The following is a 17,764-nucleotide window of genomic DNA, read 5'->3' on the forward strand; positions in this document are numbered from 1 at the left end:
AGTGACTCTGGGAGAAAGTTTCAAAGTACTGCTCTCCTTGTGTAGTGGCATTCTTCAAAAACCACTGCAGAAATGGAAAATAAAGGCCAAGAGCTAGAGTGCAGGCACTGAACAGGCATCTCTGGATGTTCCTGCCAAGTAAACAGTGACATCTGTGAAGCTTTTGCTTCCAATGAGTTTTGCAAAACATTGAAGGGCCGGTAAGAAGACAGGATTTCTGTGTTTGCATCAGGAAACTGATTTTGGCAATTATTTCTTCGACTAAGGCAAAATGAACGCATTCAAATGGCAAAGAACACGAAGGAAATGTGCTAAAAAACAAATATTGTTGGGTAGCTTGAAGGTGAAGCTACTGGAATATCACTGTGCCTTTCCAGTCTGGAAAAGCAGGGCACATGTGTCTGCAGATGGGGGGAGCAGCATTGTGTCCTCTCTTAGATGGAAGGTTTTCTTTGTTACAGCCACATAGCCTCACTTCTGCCTGAAGCAGATACCCTTCACTAACACAGGAGGTTTTATTGAGTTTCCTTCAAGATTAAATCTGGCCAAAATTGAATACTGAACCCTAAGAAATATTTGGAAGTCTTTTGCCATTACAGCTTCATGCTTTCCACCTAATTGTATTTTAAAATTTGTTCCACACTTTACCAGAAATGATCAGATTTCAATTAACCAAGGCTAATAAAGTGGCAGTTATAAGGACAATAGAGGGGAATCGTTGATAAGATTTCATTTTTATCCATATGTTGCCTTTATGGAGAGTACTTTGTATTTAACAGTGACATTATTATCAGGACAAAAGGGAAAATAACTGATACCTTTTCTTTAATATCAAACATCATCATTTGTCCAGCTTTCAAAAGACCTGGAAAACAGCATTAATATTCCTGACACTGTTTTGTCATGTTAAATCCATCTGCCAGGTTATGGGGATAAAAAGATAGTGTGGCATTAAAATAAAGCAAATAAAGAAAATGGGGAGGGGGTGGTTTTGAAGATCATATATGTTAAAAGAAAGTCCTACTGTTTATATTTAATATTCCCATAGTTTGTAAACATAACAGGAACACAGTAAGACAAGCCAAGGACACCAGGGGTTTTGGCAGACTCTTCTGTGTTTAAAAAGCAATTATGGGCCTTTTCTGCTTTCTAGTAACTTTTTTGTCCCTTTCTTCCCTCTGCAGGGACTGAGGAGGAGGATGAGGGTGATGACCTGCTGCTGAGATCTGTGGATGAATTCTGGTGGTTTCCCCACATGTGGAGTCACATGCAGCCACACCTCTTCCACAATGAGTCCTCACTGATGGAGCAGATGATCCTCAACAAAGAGTTTGCAATGGTGAGGAAGAATTCCCAAGAGATTTACTGGGATGCCTTGACTACCGTGGCCATGCCTTCCCCACTGGTTTCATGCTTGTCTATGCAATACCTACAATTTACTCAGGCATGCAAACAGAGGCAGTGAGGTTAGAAACTCATCCCAAACCCAGCCTGTTTGTGACTAAAACTGAATTTTGTCTTGGCCTTTCCCACTGACACAGGCTCTCTGCAGAGGGAGCAGCCCTGCCCCAGTATCCTGGCAGGACCAAGGGGATCAGAATCAGTGCAAACACAGCGGACAGCAGCTGGCCTTCTAAGCTTTAGGCAGCACTTGGTACACAGGTTATCAGCTTGGGAAACTCTGCTGCAAACATCCTCAGTAAGGCAGGGAGGAAGCTGCAGTGAACTCTAAACGTGGTGTGTGGTTTGGGAGAAATCTTGATGCTGACAGAGCCAACAAGTGAAGCTGCTGGGTTTCACTGTGCCTTTTTAAATGACCTGCTTGGAAAATGCCCTTTATACAGCTAGCCTCTTGCTGATATTGACAGATAATTGTGCTTCCCTTTTCTTCATTTGTGCTCTGAACTTCCATGAGCCACCCTCCCCCTTGCCCAGAATTCACAGTACTTGTACTATTTACAGCCTTTTCAGGATAATTCTGCTGGCTTATTGCACATGACAAAGAAAACCTGAAACCCCTAAAAGCTGGTTTTGGAAAGACACTGTGTGGTCTTTGGTGAAGCACAGAAATGCCAAGCAACCAGAGCTGCTCACAGGAGCTGAGGGACACAGTGGGGCTTTCTCAGCTGCTTTGGGAACAGCAATTCCCCAACCCTTACCAGCTTCAAAAGGCCAAGCCCCTTCCTCCCAACCCTCACATGAGCCAAGGCACACCAGGAAAAAGGCAGAGGCAAATGCCTGAACAAGCAGTTGGAAGCAATTTGTTCCCTTGTTTATGGAAATATTTCTCTACCAACCTTGAAAGAAAATTAATTAAAAATGGCTTAACTGTTTACTTGTTATGCCAGACTTGCCTCCCTTCCCATCTCCTGCTTGGCAGGATGGCTTCTTTTCCTTTCTACACTCCTGCTTCCCTGTCAGCCTTCCTGGGACAGCCTGTTCATGCCTTTGGTGTAGCCTGGCCCAGAGACACAAACGGAGCTGAGACTTGAAATGCAAGAGTAATTTTTTAAACAATCCATATCTCAAAAATACACAGCCCCTTCATCTTTAAACCTCTGGGGAAATTCTCCTAGTATTTTCAGGAAGCATGGAGTCACCCAGGTCGAGCCACCTTTGGGAGTAAAATCTATAGCATGGCCTGAAAACAGAGCTGGTAATGGAATCTGTTTGTAACTTCCGCTCCAGAAAGATAAAGCCTGTGTCCTGAAGGGTAGAGACTCCTTAGGGTGCCTATAAATAAGGAGCTGATGTCAGTGAAAAGCTGCTGTTATTACACTTTTATTTCCTGCTAACATTGCAACTGGGGTTGTATCAACCCCTTGACCTTGAATCTATATGAGCTGTACCATTTACTTATGAGAACATTTCTTTTCAAAAGGCTTCCTCTGAAATTCTCTCTTGTGGGAGAAATTCATCTTCCTTCTATGACAGCCTCCCTGATAGCTATCAGAGACGTCCCAGCCATGACTTCAGAGTGGTTTCATTCCTCCCTGGCTGTCTCATCCTCATCATCATATCTTACTTGAAAAACAAACTCCCCGTTCTGCAGCTGCACTTCTCTAAGCCCTCCAAGTTAAAGCAAACCTCTTCCCATTATTCTCTGATGTCACAAGGTGGATCCAAATTTAAATTAGACATCTGGAACAATACATGGAAAATTTGCTTGATATTACACGTGTTTTGTTTGTTGTCCACTATATTATACTCTGGAGAACACAGCTTGATGCTGGTGCCATTTTCTCCTGCATTTCTCATTTATTGACCATGTCTCCCCACCTCCTGTTTTGGCTGCACATACAGGTGACACTTGGTGTCAGCTTCTGCAAGAAAAGCTGCAGTAATTATTTGGAAGTGTGATCACATTAATTCCTCACTAGGGTGCTATTTCTTTGTTCACTTTTTTTAAACATGGCTAAGGAGGTAACAAGGTTTTCAGAAAGGGAGAGCGCACAATTATATCCAAGAACAATACTCAAGGTTGCTGAAGATGCCAAATAACACCCAAAAGTTCTGTTTATTATGACCTTTTGTCTCCTCTGACTGGTAGATAAGAGCCTTGGCTCTGTTTCACATGGCTTTATCCACACCTCCTAAGAAAGCTCTGTAAAATGGGAGATTACAATTGCAGCCTGCCTCAAACAGCCCTGTCAGCACACAGATAGAAATCAGGTACCTAAAGCCCTGTCAGCACACAGCTTTTCACACACAGAACTAATTGTTAATTAGGTATCTAAGTGCCTTGATCTCAGTGCAGATATGGACACCTCTGTGCATCTGCCTTCAAGGATTCCCTTTCATGCACATTGTATGTGAACCAGGAGGCTGCCTTCACCCAGAGTCCTCCAAATTGTTCCATGCATCCCTGAGATATTTATCATTTCCACTGCCTCCATGGTGAGAGGAACAAACTTCCTCACATCCTGCAATAAATGTCATTGTGCCATTGCTCTGGATCTGGTAGGCAGCAGGGGAAATTTTCCTGGCAAAATCCTTATCCATGTGTACCTAGGTGATGGCCCCACAGCTGCACCATGCATAGCCCAAAGTCCTCACTGCCAAATCTCTCATCAAGCACAAGATCCTCAGCCCCAGAGGAGCAAGAGGCAGAGGTTTTAACTGTGCTAAAGTCACAGGCTACCCAAAGCTTTGCTATCCCAATGCCATCCTATTTATGGAAATATGGATGGTGTGTTCCAGGGCCTGCCTAAGGAGGTGGGAAATAACAGTTATTTTGATTATCAGTTGGGTTTGAGTTGGTCATGTTTTGTGGTTTGGGTTTTTTTCTCTATCAGAGAATCCCAAAATCCTTTAAAAACACTAACAAACAAAATCTCAGATTAAATTTTACAAACTGATAATTCCTCAAGTATTATTCTCCTTGTTTATAGGCAATGCAATGGATATACAGAGAGGCAAAAAAATTGCTCAAGGGGAAGTCTCTGATAGCATATATTCCAAAAATAAAGCAAACCAAGTTTTCCCTGCCATCAATAACAAGATATTCCTCCTCCCCCTTTCTACATCCTTATCTGACAAAACCAAGTAGAATGTATCTAATCCAAAGCCTGTAGCTCTTTATTCCATCCCCTGGTTTGTTTGCTCAGTGATTATCTTCTGTGCTCATTTGTGAGTACAAAGCCCAAAGCACAGCAGAGACAGGGCAAAAACTGTCACTGGCTGCACGAGGCAGCTGGGAGCTGACAGGAAGGAGAAACAAAGATGTAGAACTAAACAAATCAATTGAGAACCTGTCTAGCAGCACTCCTTGGCTCCCACCTCCTGCCTACAGCCAACTACAGATGCACATTAGCACTTCCTCTGCCTGCACCTCTTGAGCTGCTCAAACCACAAGTACACCAGGAGCTTTTAATACACCAATTAAATCTCAACAATGGGAGGGCCCAGCGACCACACAGCCGAGGCTAAAGCATCTACATGTGATGAAAAGAGCCTCATTTGGCCCATTATTAATATCTGTACTTCATGTGGGGAAGGAGAGCTGCCCACTGCCTCTAAAAATGGACTGTGAATATAAGATAACATCATCCTGTGCAGCAGGATGAGATTTATTCTGCCTCACCTTATTTTCTTCTGAAATACTCATTTGCTGCATCACCTGCTATCAAAGCCAAAAGGTTGTGCAAACTTAGCTGAGGTTGAATTTAGCTTTTTCATCTAATAAAAGCCTTCACACCTGCACCTTGACTGACTGTGTGCAAAGACCTACAGTAGACATAAAATTTATTCAATTAAAAGTTAGCATTCTTATTTTCTCTAACAATGGCAAATCATACCTACAGTCCAAACTAAACCAACACGCACAAATTTTGAAATTAAAAAACCCAATGTACATTTTCAATGTAAAACTCAAGCAATTGCTCCCTAGAATACACAAGAAAAATGCTCAGTACAGGTATTTCTCATATCTTGACACACCAGTATACTCCTCCTTTAACACATGAGTTTTCACTCCCAAAGTAAGTTTAATAACAAAATGAGAGGAAAATAAGTGCAACAGAAAATCATTACAAGGGGACACACAGTATTTGATCTTCCCAGGTAAACTGCAAATAGAACTGCCCAAAGAAAATAAAATTATTTGATAGTTGTTTCTTCTTAACTCCATATTGGCTATCTGGGTACCTGATGTATTTTTGGGATGAGCTATGTAGTGAGCAGGTTTTATTCATATTCAGAGACTAACTTGTGTTTTATGTTGAGAACTCCTGAAAAACTGCCTGATTTGATTTGTGAATGGCAGATCACCATTTCAGCATTCTGTTGCTATGGCAATTCCAGCATCAAACAGTCAGGAGATAAACAGGATCTTACCCATACTCATCCAGATCCCTACTTTGGGATAAGTCATCCAGAGCAGTGTTTATTGTCAACCCCAGGACACATTTGCCTTACATCTCTGTTTCTGTGTACTCCCTACCCCACATTTTGTGAAGGTTTGTCCATAAAAGCTGAGACAGGATATTCAGGTTAACATGTGACAATCTGAGCATCACAGACCTCCCAAGCATGGCAATAAATGGGCCAGATTCAAAGAAATCTTTTCATACAGCTTTTTCCTTTTTACATGTCCATGGCAAAAAAAAAAACTGAAATAAAGAACAGGGTGATTTACCATCTCTCATTATAGAGCTATCCCTCATTCCACCCTTAAACTGACTCATGCCTCTCAAGTAGGTAACAGCATTAACAAACTGAAATCACATTTTGTTCTCAGTAAATGACAAAATAGAGAGTCTGGGTTTCTCTTTTACAGGATCAGTCTGTAATCGGAGGTCTTTACTATAAGGAGTGGATCATTTAAAGTGGTTGCATTATGTAATGTAGGAATGAGTGTTCCCTACAGATTTAACCTCATTTTTGCCAATGAATCAAAATCCTTTCTTTGTTAAGTACTTGAGGATGCCCAGCAGAACCTGCTGTTCCTGGAATTAAAGTAATCAATGAATAATGTGGGCAAAAGGAAGGACAAAAAACCCCCATAAAATAATCATCTCATATTTTAGCCATTTCTCTCTGCAGATCAGTTTTAAAGGAGTAGAAAAGAGCTGACATGTCTGGTAGTACTGGGAGCAAGATGAATTTGTGTCTTTGGAGGAAATTTGCAAGATAACCTATAGATTATACAATGAACACGCACATATTTCCATAGAGAAATTGAGCTAAATATAAATATTGATAAAATGTAAAAGTAGTCCAAGCTATTTTTTGCTATACTCTAACACCATGGAAAAAATCAGGAGGTTCAGAAGACATGAGGAATATTTATTTATAAAACTAGGAAGGAATCTTTCTCCTATGCCAGAACTAGGAAACAAAACCCCACATATGTCACTGCAACATTTTTTCCGTCCGTTTACTAGCTTAGTAAATAAGCAGCAGTGGTTCACTAGATTACCTTTAAAAAGAACCAGGCAAAATATGTGCAATATCTAATGGAACAGGAGGCAAACCTATTCCATGCAACAGCAATGGAACATAATCCAGAAGGATTACTCCTTCCTCACTGCAGTCACCCAACTGTAATTCCAGTTCCCTCCAGCTCATGCTACAGTAGGTACAACTCTTGTCTAGGGACAGCAGCTTCTCCAGTGCCACAGTGTGCAGGAATACAGCTTTGAATGACGACATGTTCTGTGTGTCCCTAACTTGTCCATCCCTGTGGTGCCCTACCCTGCAGGAGCACGGCATCCCCACAGGCATGGGCTACGCGGTGGCCCCGCACCACTCGGGGGTGTACCCGGTGCACGTGCAGCTCTACGAGGCCTGGAAGAAGGTGTGGCACATCCGTGTGACCAGCACAGAGGAGTACCCACACCTGAAACCTGCACGGTACAGACGGGGCTTCATCCACAATGGCATCATGGTACACTGCATTTCCATGTTCATAGCAATACTACTGCAGGGACTCCAGAGGGGGCTGCTCTTACTGCAGGCCTCACGTCTGCCAGCATCCTTAAAATTCCCCGGGATCCAGCAGCTGTAAGGATGCCCAAAGAGTGCATTTGTTAGGCAGTTTAAAAGAGGGGGACAAAAGTCACACAGACTCAGGCAATTGCAGAAGTATTCCTCAGAAACTAAATGTGCTCATGGCCCCATCACTACCAGCCGAGTCGTGGCTGCACTCTGTGAAATCATTAAACTGCCTAAGACCTCTGTTCCCAGCTCTGCTTCATGTTTATGCATGAAAGGATTAGAAACCCATCACCTGGGAAGGTGAACAGGTGTAAGTAATCTCCTCCAGCAATTCTGCAAGGCTGAAGTTTCAGCTCTGCTCCTGAAATTCCCAGAGGCAGGACTGGGACACCTGCCTGACTCTTACACCCCTCACCCAGGAGAGAGAAGGCTCCTCCCATGCACTTAAAAGTGCACAGAGGACAGGAAAACTTAGCAAGCCCTTTGGCCTGTCCTACCAAGCTGGGTGTTCTAAAGTAAACTGACAAATATTCTAAGGGATGGTTTCAAGTCCCAAAAGCTGCTCTGAATATTGCCTGTGCATACCAAGTGCAAATTGTGATCCCCTAAACAAGGCAGAGGGAGTGGCTCAAAACCAAATTCCTGCAGAGTCCAATTACTGCTGGAACAGACTCAAAATCAGCAGTGTTTTTACACATGTACCCAAATGCTCTATAAATGCAGGTTTTGGTTGTTGTTTTAACTGAGTAAAACTATATAAAATATTGAATTAAGGGAAACCAAAGTCCTTCCCCAGGTTGATTATGGCACTGCAATACCTGAGTAAGCTGCTGTTCCTCTGTTCCCAGGTGCTCCCTCGACAGACCTGTGGCCTTTTCACTCACACTATTTTTTACAAGGAATATCCTGGTGGTCCTCAGGAGCTGGACAAAAGTATCCGAGGAGGGGAACTCTTCCTCACCATTCTCCTGAACCCTGTAGGTACCATCTTTTGCTGTTTTTGGATGTGCTGACTGGCAGGGAGGAGGGAGGGGGAAAGGGAAGGAGATCAGGCTGGGAAATCAAAACCAGGACAACTTGCTCAGAGGTAACTAGCAGTTTAAGAAGAAAGGAGAAAAATGTCTTCTGCCAATTTCCAGCTACAACTGTACCTGCAACAATTTCCTGGGAAATGCATTAATTCCAGCTCCTTATTGCTTCCCAGCCTGAAGCCAGGTCCCCCTGAGAGACACGTCTGAAGCTGAAACTAACCTGTGAGGGTAGAAAAACCTGATCTTGTTGATTTTTTTCTTTTTTCCATGAGCTTGGCTCCTCAGGCACTCCTCATACAGCTCAATGGAAACCCCAGGGCTCAGGCCTGATATCTTTCCTCCATCACCAGCTCCTAAAAACAGGTTTTGAGCTGCTAAAAAACTGCCTGGTACCACTTAAGACAGGAGCCTAGATGTGCAAGGAGCAAGGGAAAGAGCCAAACCCCCCCATGTATCGATTATTTTTTCTTGACATTGTCCTCCCTCCTTCCCATTGCTCCAAACAAGCTGCACCAGGCCCAAGATGAATGTCCCTGTCTTGCCAGGTGGCCTCATTTTCAGTGAGTTTAAACTCCAGTACTCATTGACTCCTCTGCAGAGCTAAAGAAACTTCAGGTGGAGCTGACTGTCAAATCCAGGTCACTTTTATTTAGACACCTAAAAATAGATTTTTGGTGCTATACAGTTAGATACTAGTGAGTGAACATTTGGCTGGACAAGTAAGTTGGTGTCCGAGTGGGATTCAGTGGTCTTAAAGAAATGGAACTTTTCTATCAGGAATTTTTCTATACCATACACATCACACCTCACTTAAGAATAAAACCGATCCCTCTTCTTTATCCTGCCTCCCCATTACCTGCAGTTCTCTCAGCCTCAGAAAAGGCTGGCTTTTCTTCCCATGCTTTCCTGAAGTGTAGCTTGGAATTCACACTGAGCTTTAGCATACTTGGATGAATACCTGTGCATTTCTCACTTAGGTGAAGATTTTCTCAGATTTGGGCAGTGCAGCAGCCTGCAGCAGAGCATGTACAACTCCTAACCCCACAAGCAATGCTTAGAGCAGCCCAAATTCCTCAGCCAATCTGTGTCCCACTAACTTGAGAGTGCCCTAGATATTGGTGGTGGTATTTGAAAAATCTGCCATGATCAACTTTTGATGAAACAGTTTTTCAAAAGATATATACAAACTCCATCCCTTCCTCAGATCATGGTTAGCAATTTCAGCAAATATATTACAAATACCTATTAAGCTCAAATACCAAAAATGTTTGTGCTTCCATGAAGCAATATCACACAGGTGGTTAAATTAGAAAATGCCCAAGGGACACTGCATTGGAATAAAGTTTGAAGAGAGATTGTCAAGGGGATCTTCTGATGGAATTTTTTTTAAATGGCTTCTACTGAATACTCTGTGGCTCAGAGAGATATTTTCACTGTCTAATTTATGAATCCTAAAGATGAGTCATGTCTGGCAGAGATGATGTAGTAGTAGGCAGAGGAGGGATAAATTCCACCAAGACAGACAGAAATCAAACCAACTTCCTTGGAGTTTTAATGAGGGTTACAAGAATCCCAGGCAGACCTTTCCAGAATCCAGCTAAGGCAGCAGGCTGCTCAAGTCTGCAGTTTGGGGTACTTACTCTTTGCATAAACACTTCAAAGCAAAGCTCATTAAAGTTAGTGGGGAAGGCTCAGCAAACAGACTGGCCTTGAAATAAACCCAAATAGCCAAACTCTTTCAAAGGTATCAATCCAGCTCCCCTCTGAAGGGTCTTCTTCATGTGGAGGCTAAGAGCAATAACAAGGAGCTTCAGATGTATGTACAAATAAGAAATACAAATAGAGTTTGGGGCAGAAAATTAAATATTATCTTCTTGGACTTTTGCTTTACTATTTGATACAAGTAAGAAAAATTTCAGTTTAAAGTTTCTTATCTCCCTTGACAGACCAAAGCTGACTGTTCAATCAGAGTTAAGTTATAATCATCTTTGATGTTATTTACTATGTGGTTTGAGAAACATCAAAACCCAGTTAGTCACTAAATCTTAATTAGGAGAGACCTCCCAAAAGCTGTAGCATCAGCACTTGCACAGCAGCAGTGAAAAGAGAGCAGCAAAACCACCACACTCGCTAGAAAGAAGGGAAGAGGGAAAAATTACATCTAAAACTACAACCAACCAAAACGTAAAAAAGCTTTGCAAAACTGGTTTTGTGCCCAATCTAATTTTGATAGCAAAATAAAACTTGTCCCAACACTATGATTCTTCTATAGAGATGCTTACAGCATCTCTATTAAGTATAGTTAGATCTTAAGCCAAGAAAACACATTAATACTCAAAAAAGTACATTGCAGTTCATGATGTATCTTCAAAGACAGGAGTGCAATACCAAAGAGCATCTTACAAGAAAATCACCATGTCCTTAATGGGAATGTAACACTACCCAGCTATGTAAATACATTAGAAAATTCTCTGGTTCTGATCAGCATTGGGAAAAAAATATTTAGGTTTTCTGCAGGTGTGCAGCATTCCACAGCTCCAGCAGCAGAGGCAAAGTCAGCCTGAAACTCATAAAAATTTATTTTCTGTTTAAAATCATGTTGAACAACATCGTGTCATTTTTTCTCTTCCTAAACCTTCTCAATACTTTACAACTTTTTGCAGTGCTTTGAGATATCTTTTTAACATTTACTTCATTGGGTTATATAAGATGAAAAAAGAAAGCTTATGGCATTTCAAAGGAGTGCAACATCTCAGTTATTTTCAGCCTTTTTAAAATTCTACCTCTCATTATTTGCTTAGCTTAATTGTGCTTTATAATAATTTTTTCTTCTCACAGAATATGTTCTTACAATCTCCCTCCCTCATTGTTTATTTCACCAGTGCTGCGCCACATTGGTTTTCTTTTAAACCTCTTCCCATCAGCTCTCCAGGCACTTCTGGTTTTGCCACACTCCATAGAGAAACCAGCAGTAGAACCAGCCTGCTTTAAGGTGCCTGCTTTTTTTTTGGGGAAGGGAATTTGGTGTGGAAGTTGTGCTATTTTCCTAGACTCCCATCATCTGCTATCATGACCAAACACAGAACAGGAGATGTAACCCGTGAAAATTCAGAATTACAGGCAACCCAGTTGTAACAAAGTCCCCAAAACTGAAATACTTTCAGCAGCAAAAAAAACCAAAAAAACAAAAAAACAACAACAACAAACAAACAAACAAAAAAACAAACAGCTTTCTCATAGGCAAAGTTAGAGAACTCCATTGGTGCTGAAGTATTCAGGGAGATTTTCCACATCCAAATGTCAGGCTCAAAACCGAGTGGGTTCTCTGACCCTGCCCGTCATTCAGTCTCCCGGGAAGAGCCTGACATGTTTAATGCTTTTACAAACCGTTCTATTTATCACCTCTTGAGCATCCACAAGGTCTCCCACTATCTGTTTGATGGCTCCTTTCCTTTCCTCCCCTGCTCCACAGGCCATAAACAACAGCCATAAACATTTAACAGCCAAGATAAGCTAATAAATACAGCCCTAAATATTATTGCCTCCACAAACAACAGTGAGAGAGTCATTTCTCCTAAAAAAACCCACCTCTTTAAACCAGAGAGCTTTTTATTAAGCCAGCAAGTGACAGCACAAAAGGCACCTCAGTTAAGCACAACAGCAAAAATGAGTGCATGGGGCTTCAAGGAGAAGCAGCAACACCCACGGGCCTGGTCGAGCAGTCAGTGAGTTGGATTTATTTGCCAATGTGATACACATTTTCCCATTACCTGTTCACCTTGAAAAGCCTTTGGATAACCCAGAATCCTGGCATCCCTTTCCTGCAGCACCCTTTCTTTCTCTCCCTGTTACACAGGAATTCACCTGGACTGACTCTTCCTTTCCCCTTCCTCTCACAAGGTGTTTTTACTCCATCTCCCACTGACTCCTTTCCATAGTTCCACCATAAAAATGGGCACAAGTCATTTTTCTCCCTATTTTTATATGCATAACCCTCCCTATTCTAAGTTTACACCTGCCTCACCACATAGGATGTAGTCAGGCACACCCTGCACAGCATTTGGCCCACAAAGCCAACCAAGTATCACATATTTGCAACTGACAGATCAGGTTAAAAATGGAAAAGCAGCAGAAAAAGGGAGAAGCTAAACACTTCGGGCTTCTCTTCCCACTTCAATCAAACACCCCTAAGAAGCTTTAAGCAGAGGTGAAACGTGGCAGATGAATTTCAGGAAGATTAGCTTTTCTTCACAGGAATTTGGTTGTCGAGAGCGAAATCAGACCTGTGATTGAAAGGTAACTTTGAACTCCCATCAGCAGAAGCTACAGGCAGCCCATAATAAGGTACATTATTATTCCAACTCCCTGGGAAGTGCCATGGGATACTTTTAATTCTGAGGGCCACTTAAAGGCATTTCCGTTTTTAAACTCTCCCCGTGACTAAAGGGCTCTTGCTCATTCCCAGCTTGTTGGATCTGCATTCTCCACATCCTGCATGTGCCACACTTGGAAGATTTTGTTCTTGTTCCCTGCTCCCTCTCATCACAGAGACAGGAGAATCACACGTTATTGCTTTGGCATATTAAAAGCAAATGCAGAGAGGGGTTAATTTATACCTTCCACAAGAGATTTGGGAATATTATTATGGAACATCTTGAGTGCTGGTAATGTTTTTCTTTTTATTTGCTTTGTTTCTCTGAGCATAGTTATAGAAAGAATAAAAAATAACCTTGGGCATTGTAGGAAATGTGCTGCAATCCAAAAGTAATTCACATTGCAGTTCTGCTGAGGGCCCTGTGAGCTGAGCATCTCAGCACATTTTGGGGACAGAAAAAATCAGGCAGGCAACCTCCCAATAAAAAATGTCAATATTTGTGGAGCTGCAGTTATCAGGGTGCAGCCCACAGGGACACACGTGTCCCTCTCCAACCTGACAAGAGGGAAAGGTTCATTCCACTAAATTAAAAGGGAGTTTTGTTAACAAGTTACATCAGAATTTAGCTTAATGGACAAACACAAAAATCAACCCTGACCTTCCTCATGGTCCTGAATATTTTTCCCTCCTTGGTAAATCATTATTTTCCCCCCTCATCCCACATGGCTGCACAGACTACTACAGGGAAATATTATCCCATGGAAACTCAAGCCTTCTGCAGCACATTTAGAAACTAATTAGCTTGAAACCCAGAGCATCAGGAAAACATTTCAAGGATAGTACATCTCCTTTCCTTTCATGACATTTTCCTGCTTTATGAAAGCTGCTGCTCCACTCCACACATTTTGATATTTCACCAGAATTCCTTCCCAGCAAGTTGGGTGATGGCAGAAATAGCAGCAAATGACTGCATGTCAACAAGGGGGTACTGGGGACAGAAGGAAAGAATCTGATACCTTCATGCACACACCATGCAATTATTTATTCAAGTGTCAGGAGCAAGTCTTCCAGGTGAAAACAAGCTGACTCAGAACTCCCTGATTATTGAAAATGAATCCTTAATAGAAGTAAATGGCCAAGAACTAAATTTCCTCACTGTGCTCGCTGTTCAAATTAATTGGAAAGTGGCTGATTTGAGAATATTATATCCTCTAGTGAACTGAAAATGCTGCCTTTTTTTTCTCTCTGAAACCAAGAGTGGAGAATTAAATTAACTCTGAAGTTTGTTTGCTCAGAGTAGGCCACCAAACTGGATTAATTAATCATCATTTATGAACACTCTATCACCCAGAGCAGTCAGAAAACTGCTAAGATAGCAACATGACAGTAGAACTGTTATAAAAACAAATGATACATTTCCTGCATCTCCAGCCTATAGCAACTTGCCAGGCATTTCTTTGCGGTTCAAAAGAAAATATCCTGGTGAAAACTCTTTCTTAGGAGTGAAAATTCTTTCTTTTATAGGAGTGCTGAGAATAAACAGAATGATTTAGACTTGTTCTGTAACTTGGTGTCCATCGGGAATGCCAGGGAATGTTTCCTTCCTCTGCCTGGAGTGTCATGTCAGGGATAAAAGACATCATTCATCCTATCATTCCAAGACCAGTTAGAAGCAGATCTTAATTTACCACATCTCTAAGGAGAAATGGCAGAGAAACTGTCATTTATGGGCACTTAGCCAAAGACATCATCCTTTGGGCTTCTTTTTACCTGCGTGTCCCTTGTCCTTAACAGCTCTGCCTCATGTTCAGCTTGACCTAAACCAACAGTACCCAAAACCCCTGCAATCTGCTTTATTTCCTTAATTTGAACTTGGGTTTGTCCTTAAGTCTGAACTGAGTAGATTTATTTCTTTTCTTTAAGAGAGAGTTTGTAGTCTAAGGAAGTCTTTTCAATGAGAAAACACAGATGGCAAGAAAACAAATTCCTGTATCATGAATTTCACTAGAAAATGGAAATAACAAGAGAATTGAATTGCTGTATATTTCTGCAAAGGCTTCCTGAGGCCCACAGATGTGAGTGGCAGCAGCTTTGGCCACAATTAGCTGTGCTGCTGATCACAAGTGTCACAAATGAACAGCCATAAAACAACCATTCAGATCTTCCATCCTCACCCAGCTACATACTAATTGCACAAATTTATCAGAAGCAGCAGTTACTTTTTTCACAGCCTCTCAAAGCATGTGCTGAGAGGAAAAAAAACCCCAATTTTTTAATTTTTTCTACTAGCAGGCTTGGGGGGGGGCGGGGGGGGGGGGGGGCAAAGAGAGATATTTAACTAATATATAAAACTAATGGATTAGAACCTCCCAACCAGTTTTCTTCATCTGGGACCCCACACACCTTGTGGTGTCACAAATGTATATGACCTGGGGAGCAGTGGCTGTGTTGGAATGTGCTCATGATTTAGCCTTTACTTTAGAAGCAAAACTTGGAGAGATAACAGAAAAAAAAAAATAAAATATCCACCCTAACAACTGTATTCTCAGAAGGAAAGGAACAAGGCATAGGATTGTTCTGTCAATACTGAGGAATTCATTTAATCCTGCCAACTAAACAATGGAAAAGCAGAAAGCGTTCCTGGGTAAATGAGAACCAATTTTCTCTTCCAACAGGGAATTTTAAAACAGCATAGAGGCTCTGCAGCATTTGTACAGCTATGCCAAGGCCACTTCCCACCACTGCTGGACAGCAGCTTCCAACTCCCATCCTGGGAGCACCTCTCTCAAGGTGGAGAGCAGACACAGTAATGAATATGGGCACAGGAAATAAAATGCCATTCCGTGTTTTTTTTTCCCCTTCAATCAAAGACAAAAATATTTCTGTCCAAACACTGACTTTGTTGCTTTCTTTAGAGATATTATATTTGGAAAATATTTGATTATCCTGTCAAGAGCATTAAAGCATAAACAGATGTGCAGAGTGGAAAGAGAGCAAAACTAAAAAAAAAAAAGTGCGATTTTCAGGCATATAAATGATTTTGCTTCAGCAGCAGAAGGGTCATGAATATGAATAGTGCTGAATTCTAGATAAGCCATTTGTCATTATTAAAATTAGTGCTTTGTCAACACAAAAATCTCCCTCCCAGCCTCCCCCTAGCCACAGAAGAATCCACACATTAATTTCTCCCTTCTGGCAAACCTTATTTAAAAAAGCTCCAGACACTAAACATCCATTTCCCCTCAGAACAGTGGAATTCCCACATGACACCCAACTTTGGCTCCTGGGCTTTCCAGCAATGGGCCAAGCAGCAGGAGGAAAGGACCTAAAGGGGAACATTGATCCTATTTAATTGTGGAGTGGCTGAGAGGATGAGGTGGAACACATTTATACCTAAGTTTCCTAATGGATTTTTTCATTGCAAGTGCTTGATCGATGGGTAGGGAGAGTTTCAGATACCAACAGAAACAAATCAGCCAATCTTTTATTCCCAACACAGAATTGCCATCCTTGAGATTGTGTTGCATTCCAGCTGTGCCCTCCAGAGGCAGGTGGCTAATCTTTGTCCAAAACCAAGTGCTTTTAGCGAAAGCTGTGCTAAGTTTGGCAGTTACAGAAGGAAAAAAGCTCTTTATTCTGAATTAATAGGGCTGTGCATCCAGAGCAAGCACACAAACTCTGAGTACAGAATACAGTTTTGAGGCACTGGTTTCTATTAGAATAATTTTTTTTAAAAGCCCCTAGTTTCTCTCTACTGACTACTGTAAGTTTCATTTTCTATAACACAAGCCTGCATATACAAACATTCCATATAGAGAAAAACAACATTCCATATAGAGAAAACACTGTATATCTAAATTCTAGATGTAAGTGACGTGAAATAGCCCTAGAGACAAAAACCACACAGTGAAATGGTGTGATAGTCCTGCCATTAGTTTGCAAACAATCTGCTATCATCCATACTCTAAAGTGAGCAGTTAAAACCCATCACCTTTCATCCCCAGTGATTTGGAGGTAGATGGCAAAGCATTAAATCCCATTTTACTCCATGAATAATGCATCATATCTGGGGCTTTTTCACTTCCAAAAAGACCACTGGAGCAAAAGAAGTCAAAAGTGTCCAAGATCTTTTGACTCCATGAAGAGTGATTACTGGATCTTTTAAATGGTTTTGCAGCATAATGAAACTCCTAGAATAAGCTAATACTCATCTCCTACAAGTACATTTTAACATTAAAAAGAATCTCATCCATTTTCAAGTGTAAACAAAGCACAAGGAGCACACAGATTTACTTGCATACTTCATTTGGTGCAATAACATTAAATGTCATTTAGCACTCATCAAACAAATGCTCCAGAAACAAGGTGATATTCTCCAGCAACATTTCCTACAAATGTTTTCCTTTTCAGCACTTTAAAACAGTTTACAGGAAGAACTTTGCACATTTGCAGGAGTTGAACTAGCAAGGATCTGTTTGTGTTGGCTGGGGTTTATTTTGTGAGGAGAGGATGATCTATTACCTTCCTTATGGTTTCTGGGGTAGTACTTAGAGACATGCACCAAGTTCAGGGTAATTTTAAGATTCACTCTGTTTATGTCAAACACTTGGGATCATAAAACATACAAGAACTGGAATCCACCAAATCTACCCACAGAAAAAAAACAACTTGTACAGCTTCCAATCTCTGCTTAGCCCAGGCCCAGAGCAGAATAAAAGGGAAGAATAAATTACCTTTTGTGGCATAAAGTGTGCAGAATGCCATCCCACTGCAGAGGGGCCATGAGGGACACTTTCTCCTAAGCTCCATCTGTCTCCCCCTCGGAGGAGCACTAAAAGCTCCTTGTTAATAATTTAAGAAACTGATGGACCCGTTTCCAAGCACTGGGGGCTGGTGGTTAAAGAAGCACCACCTTGGCACA

At 41.5% G+C, this 17,764-nt stretch overlaps 1 protein-coding gene across 3 annotated transcripts in view; it reads left to right on the forward strand.

The window, feature by feature from the left end:
• The window catches only part of LOC129120395 (bifunctional heparan sulfate N-deacetylase/N-sulfotransferase 4), a 65,548-nt gene that overhangs the window by 35,584 nt on the left and 12,200 nt on the right, over window positions 1-17,764 (forward strand). For 2 of the 3 annotated variants that reach the window (XM_077176788.1, XM_054632982.2), the window contains exons 4-6: window positions 1,185-1,339; window positions 7,202-7,387; window positions 8,286-8,414. In XM_077176788.1, the coding sequence (XP_077032903.1) occupies window positions 1,185-1,339; window positions 7,202-7,387; window positions 8,286-8,414 (470 nt within the window). The remainder of the gene's footprint in view (window positions 1-1,184; window positions 1,340-7,201; window positions 7,388-8,285; window positions 8,415-17,764) is intronic. The other variant, XM_077176789.1, reaches the window with a different exon arrangement.

Source organism: Agelaius phoeniceus, chromosome 4, assembly GCF_051311805.1.
Source record: "Agelaius phoeniceus isolate bAgePho1 chromosome 4, bAgePho1.hap1, whole genome shotgun sequence".
NCBI lineage: Eukaryota > Metazoa > Chordata > Aves > Passeriformes > Icteridae > Agelaius > Agelaius phoeniceus.